At 39.0% G+C, this 12,890-nt stretch overlaps 1 protein-coding gene across 16 annotated transcripts in view; it reads right to left on the bottom strand.

Annotated features, from left to right (window-relative positions):
* Positions 1-954: 954 nt before the first annotated feature.
* The window catches only part of RBFOX1 (RNA binding fox-1 homolog 1), a 957,869-nt gene continuing 945,933 nt past the window's right edge, over positions 955-12,890 (bottom strand). For 11 of the 16 annotated variants that reach the window (XM_077275267.1, XM_077275270.1, XM_077275261.1 and 8 more), the window contains 2 exons: positions 8,319-8,394; positions 955-1,805 (listed from right to left, as the gene is read on the bottom strand). In XM_077275267.1, the coding sequence (XP_077131382.1) occupies positions 1,683-1,805; positions 8,319-8,394 (199 nt within the window). In that variant the 3' untranslated portion in view covers positions 955-1,682. The remainder of the gene's footprint in view (positions 1,806-8,318; positions 8,395-12,890) is intronic. The other 5 variants (XM_077275262.1, XM_077275271.1, XM_077275273.1 and 2 more) reach the window with 2 other exon arrangements.

Here is a 12,890-nt window from a genome sequence, read left to right on the forward strand (position 1 = left end):
TTTACGATAACTTTATTTTTTGAGGTGTGTTTCGAAATAGTTCAAAGTATACTGAAATGTATAAACTATTAAAGAGTCTGTTAAAATAGGATTCCTTATTTAAATATATACCTTAATTAAGTAATTTTAGCTGTAAACTACCACTTACTGGAAATGAAAGGAAAAATTAAACTTAAAAAAAAAAAAAAAGAAAACTTACAAGACCCATGAATTTAAATAGAATAAACTCTCTCAGTAAGAAAATGTTTTATTAAGGATTATGGTTTAGTAAACATGAATAATAAACTAACTTGTATGACACATAATCCATATTTTATAGAAAATTTGGATCTTTACAGGTCTTAAACCTAAGTATAAAGAGTGGTTACTGTGTGTCAGTCATATAAATTAACTGGCATACAGTAATTCAAAACTTTCTTTTCATTAAAACAGAAGTTACATAGATAGTTTTGTACAACTGAAAAATTGCAGATTGTTTACACAGTATAATGTTTAAAAAAAGCAGCAACAAAGCAGTTGAAAATACCGTGATTATCTCTACGTAATGAATGCAATACTTGTAAAATGTTTATATAAATCTTGATATATTTAGTAATTAACTCCATAAAAATGATAATTTTTCTCTAATAGTTGTTCTAATAGGCTAAAACTAAAAGCATAATAGGCTGCGTATATTCTTAGAACGTAACAACTCCACTGCACAGATGTAAATTTTGTACATTTTAACTGGTACAAACAATTTAAGGTTTTTTTTATTACTTTCCCTTTACAACTTTCAAAAAAAGAAAAAAATAGAAACAGTGCTTTTGTCATCTTTTTTAATAATACTCCCCCTCCCACATTATAAAAATCAGCAATGATATCAATAATTTATTATACTGGAAGAAATATAAAAAAGAATGTTGATGAACTAACTAGCTTGTTTTGTTTTTTTTTTTCTTTTATATATATATATATTTTTTATTTTTTTCTTGTTTTCGCCCTTTTTTTTCTTGTGATTTTTGTCTTTTCTTGATTTTTTTTTCAAACTGTTGTACGCCAAGATTATTATTAAGAGCTGAATACTGTCTGGTGGAATGCTTAAAAAGGGTAAGCTAGGATAGCATTTCATCAGATTTTATGTACAAAGAGTCAAATTCACAAATTTAAACACAACCTTTGGCTCTGGACAATTAATAAATAATTTAGGACAGTCACTAAATGAATTTTGGTGCAGTGGCAACCTTTTTGCTTAGATGTTTCAGCATTTTAGCCCTCCCAAATAAACTGAAATATGTAAATGCAGAAATGACTACTATAGTCACACGCTTACAAAATGTGATAATTCCAATAGCTTAATATTTAGCATATATTATTAATTTACATATTATAGCACTCTTGATTGTGGCCCTAAAATAGTTTTTTTTATTCATATCTACATTAGTAGCTTCCTAGGTCAACCACAAAAAATCTACAGCCAACAATCAACTACAGAACTTTGAGAAATTAAAGACCCACAATATTAAAATACACAGAACAAAATATCTGAGGTATAAGATAAAAAATGTAATTTTACTCTCTTTGAGTTGTATTTAGTTATTTAGAGTTGCTAAAATGATGCACTACTGCATGTATTGCAATACCCAGGCCTCGGAAAGCTTCTTTTTTTCCCCCACACTGGAAGAGTTTTATGGTTTTGTCATTTAGTATGGAGCAAAACGGCTGTATCCCCCTCGGTATATACTAGCCTGTAATGAAGAAAGAACGAGACCGACATCATCAGCATGGCTCCTAGTCTTGGCATCAGTGAAGGGTGCAAAAGCATTCTGAAACAAAGCAATTTCATGGGTTTGTTTTTTAAGGTTACTTTAAAAAAAATCAATTTCAGAAATGAAAATATTACCACCATTACCACCACCCCAGAAATCAATCACCATTTAAAAAAAATAATAGTTAAGATAACGAACAAACAATGATAATTTCAACATTTATGCAGAATCCTGAATTAGGCGTCTTTCACACGTCCAGATAATTCCGGTACCAGAGAAATCGGTACCGGAGTTATCCATGTACATGTGTCCGTGTGCTCATGTGGCACATCAGTGTGGCACACATGCGGCATCCGTGTGCCGCCTGAGGACCACACGGACCGTGCAGGAGAGACAGCGCTACACTAAACGCTGTCCCCCCTGTGTTGTGCTGAAGGCGGCATTCATCTCTTCTCCCCCGCAGGAGAGAAGATGAAAGATCAAGTTTTTGTTATTTTTTGTGAAAAATAAAGTTTGTATGTGACCCCCACCTCCCACCCCCAGTGCGCCGCCCGGCCCCTTGCAGAAGAAATACTCACCCAGCTCCCACAATGTCTCCACTCTCCTCTCAGCACCGGCAGCCTGTCCTGTGTGAGCGGTCACGTGAGACTGCTCATTACAGTGAGGAATATGCGCATATTCCTCACTGTAATGAGCGGTCCCACGTGACCACTCACACAGGACAAGGGGCCAGCGCTGAGAGGAGAGTGAAGACATCGCGGGAGCTGGGTGAGTATTTCTTCTGCAAGGGGCAGGGCGGCGCACTGGGGGTGGGAGGCGGGGGTCACATGCAAACTTTATTTTTCACAAAAAATAACAAAAACTTGATCTTTCATCTCTTCTCTCCTGTGGGGGAGAAGAGATGAATGCCACCTTCAGCACCACAGTGGGGGGGACAGCGCTTACTGTAGCATTGTCTCTCCTGTAGGCGGTACGTGCACATGGAGGAGAGTGCACACTGTTCTCCGTGTGCACATGTGCAGGACGTATTGCTGTACGTGCTGCTGGAAAAAAACGGACATGTCTACGTGTTTTGCACATGGACATACGGTCCGTGTGAAAACACACACATGTGCAGAAACACATAGATTCTAATGTGTCTACGTGCGTCAGTGTCTCCGGTACGTGAGAAAACTGTCACTACACGTACCGGAGACACTGACGTGTGAAAGAGGCCTTAAGGTGTTTTTCATAGAGTTCTTTATGCATTTAAAAAATCATTCCCATCAACATTTTTAATCTCTAAATATATTGCAATCATATTATATGGCACTGTGTACTTGCAATTGCTCATTTTGCCTTTCTACCCAGCTCATTCTTTGGTTTTCCATTAGGTCTTTGACATCATGTGGTTAAAAATGACTAGCTGAATTCTTCTAAGCTTTATGTAGAAACAGGAGGCCTCTTCCTTGCATGAGTCATAAACCGCTGCAAAAGTGTCTTGCAGGGGGAGGAGGGAGCAGCTGGGTCATGAGTTGAAGAGGGGAATGATAATGCAGGGACAAGAGACTTCCTGTTCTTACATTGAGCAGAGAAAAGAGAACAATCAAATGGGTAAAAGGGCACATTTAGCAATTGTGGGTATAAAGTGCTATATGATATGATAACTTCAATATATTAAGAGGATAAATCTTTGACTGGAGTGCTTCTTCAATATAGAGGTGCATGTCTGGGCCAAATTGTGGCTACAATGATTTCCCAAGACACAGTTTTTTAAACTTTACTTTTGTGGCTTTATTTTTTATCATTAATAAAGTAACGAATTTCCAGCCATTTATCAAGCACAAAATGGGGAAAAGGATTTGTCTCGAATATTCCTTTTATATATTACTCAATATTCATCAGAGAGGAATATAGTGAAATGCTCCAAGTTCTCTCTTGTTTTGAGATATGGCATATAACAGAGATATATACATGTTTACCAATCAAAAGTGATTTTTCTTTGAACCTTGTATTTTATAGGGGTTGTCTTATAAAGATGCTGTATTGTATGCCTTATAGATGCAGTGCAGCATTTGGGCCACTCCTTTGCTTTAAAAGTCAAAGTAAAAGCACTTTTGGCCTAGCAATGTATTACTGAACCTGTAAAACTATGAAAATGTATGGAAAATGGGGCCAGTTCCTTTGGTCATAGCACCTGTTTGGTTTGCGCCTCAGGAGCCAGAACAACGGCAATCACCTTATCATCAGGGCAACTATTTTTAGTCTTTAGAAAACAGTCTTTTTACAGATTAACATTTGAAAGTATTGGTTAAAATATCTGCTTCACTTTAGTAAATGGCTTTAGATCTCCTATGATAACCAATTCTGGACCATGCTTACACATAAATTTCTAAGAGGCAAACAGGAAGTCCAGGCCAATATGGAGTCCTACTCCATATTGGGCTGGACTTCCTGTTTGCCTCTTAGAAATTTATGTGTAAATTTTCAAGTGACTGACACCAGTTGAAGACATATCCCTACACCATTTCACCCTGGTAGTACAAATTGGATGCTAACAATATTCCTGGTATGCACCTTGAGCTGTAAGTACCCAATGATCAATTTACTCACACATTTTTTGGGAGGAATAACTAAGGAATGGCATAACACAGATGGCCCAGAAGCACTATTTAATATAGAACATATGCCAAGTATTTACAAAAATAGATATATCATAAATAGAGATGAGCAAAACTGCTAAAATTTGTATTTATCTTGAAATAGTCTTGAAATTTGATTTAAATCAAATAAATTCAGTGTAAACAGAATCCTCTGAGAACACATTAGAAACAACACATTGATACACATCTCGATTTGGCCCTCCCTATTCCTTTCTTGGCACCACCGCTTTTCCCATTAGCTCGTCTATAGTCTCTTTCCTGTGTTCTGTCTTCCACCTTCTATCTTAGCCTCTTTTTGAGCCTCTGACGCTGCAGTCCTTCACTAGGCACCACGCCATCGTGTGAGTCATTGACTCTAATGACGCTTGTCATATCAATGTAACTGTGAGTGGCACAACACATGTTATTTATGTGTGCTAGATCCCACATGATGTTTTGGGGCTTCGTGAAGAACAGCAGCACAAAGGACTGGAAAGAGAAGATAGAAGGTAGAAGACAGAAGACAAATGAGCCAATAGGTGGTAGTAGGGCAGGCAAGGGAAGTGTCAAAAAATAGGAGTTATATTATTTTTCTTACTAATTTCTTCCTGACCCTCAGATTCCAAGATAATGGCAGTCAGCTAGCCACCCTCCATTTTGCTGGAATTAGTACAAATCAAAATTTTTACGTAATGTGTAACAAATTCGAAAAAATTAGAGGATTGATCATTACTGTCTTTTAAATTTCTTAACCTACACTTGTTCTTGTCTTTGAATATAATACATTTCAAGGAAGTACATGAATTTGTATCATTTTTGCTTTTTGAATTTAGGACAGTTTTTGGCGAAAAAAGGCTACAATATTTTACTGCCTTCTGAAGGCAAAAGTATCAATTCTATCTGATCTGTTTTGCAGCCTGTGATCCTCTACTGCTTGAGTATGCCATTTCAATCTAGTATGTATTGATGAAGTATCTTGATAACCAGGCAATAGTTAAGCAAGAAGCCTGGTGACTAGGGTTGAGCGAAACGGGTCGGCCATTTTCAGAAGTCGCCGACTTTTGGCAAAGTCGGGTTTCATGAAACCCGACCCCTGTGTGGGGTCAGCCATGAGGTCGGCGATCTTCTGAATCTAATATCGGAATTCCGATACCGAGTTCCGATATGTTTGCGATATTGGAAATCGGTATCGGAATCCACATTTAAGTGTAAAATAAATAATTAAAATAAAAAATATTGATATACTCACCTCTCCGGAGGCCCCTGGACATCGCCGCTGGTAACCGGCAGCCTTCTTTGCTTAAAATGAGCACGTTTACGGCCTTCCATGACGTCACGGCTTCTGATTGGTCGCGTGCCGCTCATGTGACTGCCACGCGACCAATCACAAGCCGTGACGTAATTCTCAGGTCCTAAATTCCTCATTCTAGGAATTTAGGACCTCAGAATTACGTCACGGCTTGTGATTGGTCGCGTGAGCGGTCACATGGGCAGCCGCGACCAATCACAAGCCGTGACGTCATCTAAGGCCCTTCACGAGCTCATTCTTAAGAAGGAAGGCTTCCGGAAAGAAGCAGGGCACGTCCGAGGGTGAGTATATACCTAATAGGAATATACTCACCCTCGGCTTCTTTCCGGCAGCCTTCCTTCCTAAGAATGAGCGCGTTCAGGGCCTTAGATGATGTCACGGCTTGTGATTGGTCGCGGCCTGCCCATGTGACTGCCACGCGACCAATCACAAGCCGTGACGTAATTCTCAGGTCCTAAATTCCTCATTCTAGGAATTTAGGACCTGAGAATTACGTCACGGCTTGTGATTGGTCGCGTGAGCGGTCACATGGGCGGCCGCGACCAATCACAAGCCGTGACATCATCTAAGGCCCTTCACGAGCTCATTCTTAAGAAGGAAGGCTTCTGGAAAGAAGCAGGGCGTGTCCGAGGGTGAGTATATACCTAATAGGAATATACTCACCCTCGGCTTCTTTCCGGCAGCCTTCCTTCCTAAGAATGAGCGCGTTCAGGGCCTTAGATGATGTCACGGCTTGTGATTGGTCGCGGCCGCCCATGTGACCGCCACGCGACCAATCACAAGCCGTGACGTCATGGAAGGCCCTGAACGCGCTCATTTTAAGCAAAGAAGGCTGCCAGTTACCAGCGGTGATGTCCAGGGGCCTCCGGACGGGTGAGTATATCAATATTTTTTATTTTAATTCTTTATTTTACACATTAATATGGATCCCAGAGCCTGAAGGAGAGTTTCCTCTCCTTCAGACCCTGGGAACCATAGTATCCCATTGCACTGCATTGGGTTTCGTGTTTCGGCCGACCCCGACCCCGACTTTTTTATAGGATCGGCCGATTTCGCTCGACCCGACTTTTGAGAAAGTCGGGTTTTGTGAAACCCGACCCGATCCTATAAAAATAAAAGTCGCTCAACCCTACTGGTGACTAGTTTGATCTATTACATGATAAGAGTTTTTAGGAGACAGAAGGAGTTGCAAAACATTACAATGTAAATATCTACATGATTATTTTTAGATGGTGTTTAAGTTATTAATTACTATCATATATTTCTAGCATTAGGTTGTAAGTTTGTATAATATATGGATTTTTTCACCAACTATCTTAGTTAAAGGGGTGGTTTCGTGAACAAGCTCATCCTAAAAAGTTGTCAGTCACCTTGTATAAGTAAAGGAAGCAAGAGTCAGAGATTTTCTCTAGGATAGTTTTATAAATATTTAAAGTGTATATATATATATACAGCTCTGGCAAAATTTAAGAGACCACCACATCAAAACCCTGTCATGGGTGGCCCAATCTCCAGACCTCTACCCATTGAAAACCTCTGGAATGTAATCAAGAGGATGATGGATAGTCACAAGCCATCAAACAAAGAAAAACTGCTTAAATTTTTGCGCCAGAAGCAGTGTGAAAAACTAGTGGAAAGCATGCCAAGACGCATGAAAGCTGTGATTAAAAATCATGGTTATTCCACAAAATATTGATTTCTGAACTCTTACCGAATTAAAACATTAGTATTGTTGTTTCTAAATGATTATGAACTTGCTTTCTTTGTATTATTTGAGGTCTGAAAGCACTGGCGGTTTTTATTTTGACCATTTTTGTTTTTCAGAAAAAAAAATACAAAAAGTTTTTTGTTGTAAATTCAGAGACATGTTGTCAGAAGTTTATAGAATAAAATAACAATTTACATTTTACACAAAATATACCTATAAAGAGAAAAATCAGACAAACTAAATGTTTTGCAGTGGTCTTTTAATTTGTGCCAGAGCTTAGTTTATATATAATGTAAAATTTAGAAATTTGAAAGTTAATAAAATCTGTAAAGACAACCTTGCAATTGATATGCCTTATGATACTTGGATAACTCATTCAGATGAGTGTATTTTTGTTCGCGTGCAAAAAGGGTAGCATAGAGTCAGAACACGGACCATTGCAAATCTTTGGTGTTGTTCAAATGAACGCTTTTGTACATAAACCAACCGTTTGTGTGTTAAAAATGGTTGCATGAAATATCTTTATCTTTTTCTTATCCAATAAATTTAATGGGATTGTTAAAACATGGCTGTCATACGTACCCTATTCATAAGGCATCTATTTTAGCAGATCTATTGCTATTATTGACATAGCAAACTGATAAAACATTAATTGTATTTTCTGGATGAAAAACTGAAAAAAAAATACAAATTCTCATCTGTATCTTGCCTAGTTCATATTTTAATTTGATTGAAAATGACAGAATTTGTCCCTATTTTTGAAATGAAAAAGTAGTCTGAAGAATAGTTAAAAAATCCCCCCCAAAAAAATATTAAACACACCGATTACCTGCAAAAATAAATAATACAATGCTTTCACCTTACCACTATGAAAAAAATTAACAGTCAATATGTGATGAAAGAAAAAGAGAAAAATAATAACAAAAGCTTACCACGGTACCAACGCCGTAGGTGGCTGCTGGAGCAAGTGCGTGGTGGTAGGGGTCGGCAGCATAAACTCGTCCGTAACTGAAAACATAAAAATGAACATATATGAATTAACAAGGAACATTATTATGAATAAAAAACAAAATGCAGCCATTTCTTTACCAAAATGTACTATTTTTTTAGTGCAAAAAAACAGTCTAAAGTTACTTTGAACTTTACATTAAATAAATATATAAAATTTAAGGTGCATGAATGTAAAATAGATTGTTGTGCGTATCCACCTATCTACATTGGACAGACCATAAATCATTCTGCTACAAAACTGAAACAGGCCACAAATGATATAATTTAGGACATATAGACCAGATGTTTTACCTTGGAAGCTAGACCTGTAAATTTTGAACTGAAGCCAACACTTTAAATGAGTGTAGAGAAGTAATCACACTCCTCTGTATACTGAAGAACAACAGGTAATCCAGCTCAGGACATTGATAAATATTAGCCAAGATACTGTTCTTGGAAGATGTCCAATTACTAAAATGTTCTTTCATTCTCCAATCTTGCAGTCAATATTGTAAAAGCTTATAAGTGCATCTCACTAAACTGTCTATACAATAAAATATGGCACTGAGTTCTTAAAGTAAAGGATATTGTAAATACAGTAAAAAAGAAAATGTTCTGCAATTAGATCATTTTAAAATTTTAAAACAAAAATAGTTGAATTAATCAAAAGATATGTTCAAAACTTATTACATATCTTGATATTGCTCTCTTTCTCTCTCGCTATATATATATATATATATATATATATATATATATATATATATATATTAAAAAAAAAAAAGGAAAACAGCACAAAAATTAAAGAAAAAAATGGGCTTTAATGCCTGAACGGCGTAGCCACGCCGTTCAGGCATTAAAGCCCATTTTTTTCTTTAATTTTTGTGCTGTTTTCCTTTTTTTCTCTTTATTACTGGAGGCCAATTGAACTTTGGTTGAGAAAGCGCTGCACGACAACTGCGGTAATATGTGATGCTGTTCCAATTTTGAAATATATATCTATATATATAATTGTCTAAGGGTTTTTCCGTCTGTCTGTCTGTCTGTCTGTCTGTCTGTCTGTCTGTCTGTCTTTCTGTCTGTCTGTCTGTCTGTCTGTCTGTCTGTCTGTCCTGGAAATCACTCCATATAAGGTATGGTCTACAAACAGGATACCTTATATGGAGTGGTCGGCGGTTTGTAGACCATACCTTATATGGAGTGGTCGGCGGTTTGTAGACCATACCTTATATGGAGTGGTCGGCGGTTTGTAGACCATACCTTATATGGAGTGGTCGGCGGTTTGTAGACCATACCTTATATGGAGTGGTCGACGGTTTGTCGGGCGGCCTCGACCAATCAGAGATGGGCACAGCATGGCGACGATGATGTCATAATGGTTGCCATGGTGACGATGATGTCATAAAGGTTGCCTCGACCAATCAGCGACGGGCACAGTCTGCCGCGAATCACATACTACGGGGACATGCATATTCTAGAATACCCGAATACCCGAAAGACAGACAGACAGACAGAAAGACAGACAGACGGAAAAACCCTTAGACAATTATATATATAGATTGTCTAAGGGTTTTTCCGTCTGTCTGTCTGTCTTTCTGTCTGTCTGTCTGTCTTTCTGTCTGTCTGTCTGTCTGTCCTGGAAATCCCGCGTCTCTGATTGGTCGAGGCCGCCAGGCCTCGACCAATCAGAGACGGGCACAGCATGGCGACTATGATGTCATAAAGGTTGCCTCGACCAATCAGCGACGGGCACAGTCTGCCGCCAAGCCTCGACCAATCAGCGACGGGCACAGTATCGACGTAGATGTCATAATGGTTGCCATGGCGACGATGTCATAAAGGTTGCCTCGACCAATCAGCGACGGGCACAGTCTGACGCGAATTCTGGAATCATCATTGTCCATATACTACGGGGACATGCATATTCTAGAATACCCGATGCGTTAGAATCGGGCCACAATCTAGTATATATATATATATATATATATATATATATATATATATATATATATATAAATATAACAAAAACACCCGTAGGTATATCCATACACTCTTATTGATGTGAAGAATTTAAATTATTTGGTTATTTTTATAGAAGCCTGATTTAGAAAAAAAAACTAAATGAAGAAGAAAGCAACATAATTCAAATCTTTTTTTATATCGACACCTACAAAAAAAATTCATAAATTACATTATAATTTATCTTTACTCAAAAGCTAAATCTCTCCACCATAAAGTAGGGCCTTATGCAGTGACGCAAATTTAATAAAAAGTAAAAAAAAAAAATATATATACATATACAGCTCTGGCAAAAATTAAGAGACCACCAAATCAAAACCCGGTCATGGGCAGCCCAATCTCCAGACCTGAACCTCACTGAAAACCTCTGGAATGTAATCAAAAGGATGATGGATAGTCACAAGCCATCAAACAAAGTAGAACTGCTTACATTTTTGCCCCAGAAGCAGTGTGTAAGACTGGTGGAAAGCATGCCAAGATGCATGAAGGCTTAATTATAAGTCATGGTTATTCCACAAAATATTGATTTCTTCCTGAGTTAAAACATTAGTATTGTTGTTTCTAAATGATTATGAACTTGTTTTCTTTGCATTATTTGACATCTGAAAGAATTGTTTTTTTTTTTTTAGTTTTGACCATTTCTCCTTTTTAGAAATAAAATACTAAATGAATTGCTTGGAAATTCAGAGACATGTTGTGTTAGGTGTCGAGTTCCCACCGCTGCACAGGGGGAATCTTGAACCACCTCCACTGTGGTCTCTCACTCTCCTCCGGCCACAGTGGAGCCTGCTCAGCAGAGACATCGGTGCCAGCACCTGGCTCAGACAGATACTGCGCATTTGGTTGCTGCTGCCCTTCCAGGTTCAGCCATTATAACCAATACTGTTCAGCAATGAGCAGGCACTCCTGGGACTAAGTCCTGCTTTTCTCCTTCTGAGCATGCTCAAGGGTAGACCTCTCATTGGAGGTCGGGGGTCACATGCTCAGGCCCTGTAGCAGCTCCTATTGGTCCACTAGGAGGTCCTGGAGAGCTGCAGCTATAAAGAGTTCGCATGGCCGCTCGGCCATGCGCTAGTACAAATCAGTAATTGTGAGTGTGGGGATGTATGCCTGTTCTGGTGAAAGCTCTAAATCATTCTCATCCCTAGAGTTGATGAATGTCCGCGAATGTTGGAGCTGTCTAGCGCCAGATAGTGCCATCCAGCACCAGCCACAATCTATACTGCGTCTAACCAGCAGGGACCCCCAGTGCGGTGCTGTACGCACTCTGTGCGACTATCTTTAGCATCTCCTGACGATCCTTCAGTGTAGGGTGGAAACTCCCGCTTGATCCCAGCATCTGACTCAGGGCGTCCTCAGGTGCGGGCTCATAAGCCACCGAGGGTCAGAGCGGGATCAATCACCAGCATAGTGGTGGTGAATTGCAGGGATCCCACTATCCATTCGAATCACCCTGTGAATGCTAACAGGGCACAGCGTTACCTTTATTCCCAGCGACTCTGTGAAGCAACAGAGTTCGCTCCTATACAGACCGGGTGACAGAACCTGTGTTTATTCTGGCGTAGTACCGCCATATAGTACCACCATATAGTGCCGCCATTAACTAGCAGCAGGTTCCACTCCTGCACGGTGGACCCTGGGCTGCGAGCGCACCTTTATTATCATCATATTTAACATGTTGTCTGTAGTATTTAGAATAAAAGTACAATTTACATTTTTCTCGAAAACATACCTATAGAGAGAAAAATCAGACAAAATGAACATTTTGCAGTGGTCTGTTAATTTTTGCCAGAGCTGTTTATATACATATATTAAAATGCAAAGACACATACACTATAATAATATCTGATCATTAAGTCCCAAATGAGGTTAGTAATTTATGAGTCAATTATTAAAACGAGGAGCTACTACGACAAATTCATAAAATGAATATCATAGGATAGTCATACTATATTATAAAACAATCTATTGCTTTGTGTATGATTCTGATGTAGACTCGATTATCCACATTACTTAGAGTCAAGAGTAGTGTTGAGCATTCCGATACCACAAGTATCGGGTATCGGCCGATATTTGCTGTATCGGAATTCCGATACCGAGTTCTGATATTTTTGTGATATCGGAAATCGGAATCGGAAGTTCCCAGTGTGTGGTTCCCAGGGTCTGGAGGAGAGCAGACTCTCCTTCAGGCCCTGGGATCCATATTCATGTAAAAAATAAAGAATAAAAATAAAAAATATGGATATACTCACCCCTCCGGCGGACCCTGGACCTTAGCGATGTAACCGGCAGCCTCCGTTCCTAAGAATGCAGTGAGTGTAGGACCATCGCGGCTTGTGATTGGTCGCGTGAGCGGTCACATGAGCGGTCACGCGACCAATCACAAGCCGCGACGTCATCGAAGGTCCTTCACTCTGCATTCTTAGGAACGGAGGCTGCCAGTTACATCGCTAAGGTCCAGGGTCTGCCGGAGGGGTGAGTATATCCATATTTTTATT

Source organism: Ranitomeya variabilis, chromosome 7 (assembly GCF_051348905.1).
Source record: "Ranitomeya variabilis isolate aRanVar5 chromosome 7, aRanVar5.hap1, whole genome shotgun sequence".
Classification (NCBI taxonomy): Eukaryota; Metazoa; Chordata; class Amphibia; order Anura; family Dendrobatidae; genus Ranitomeya; species Ranitomeya variabilis.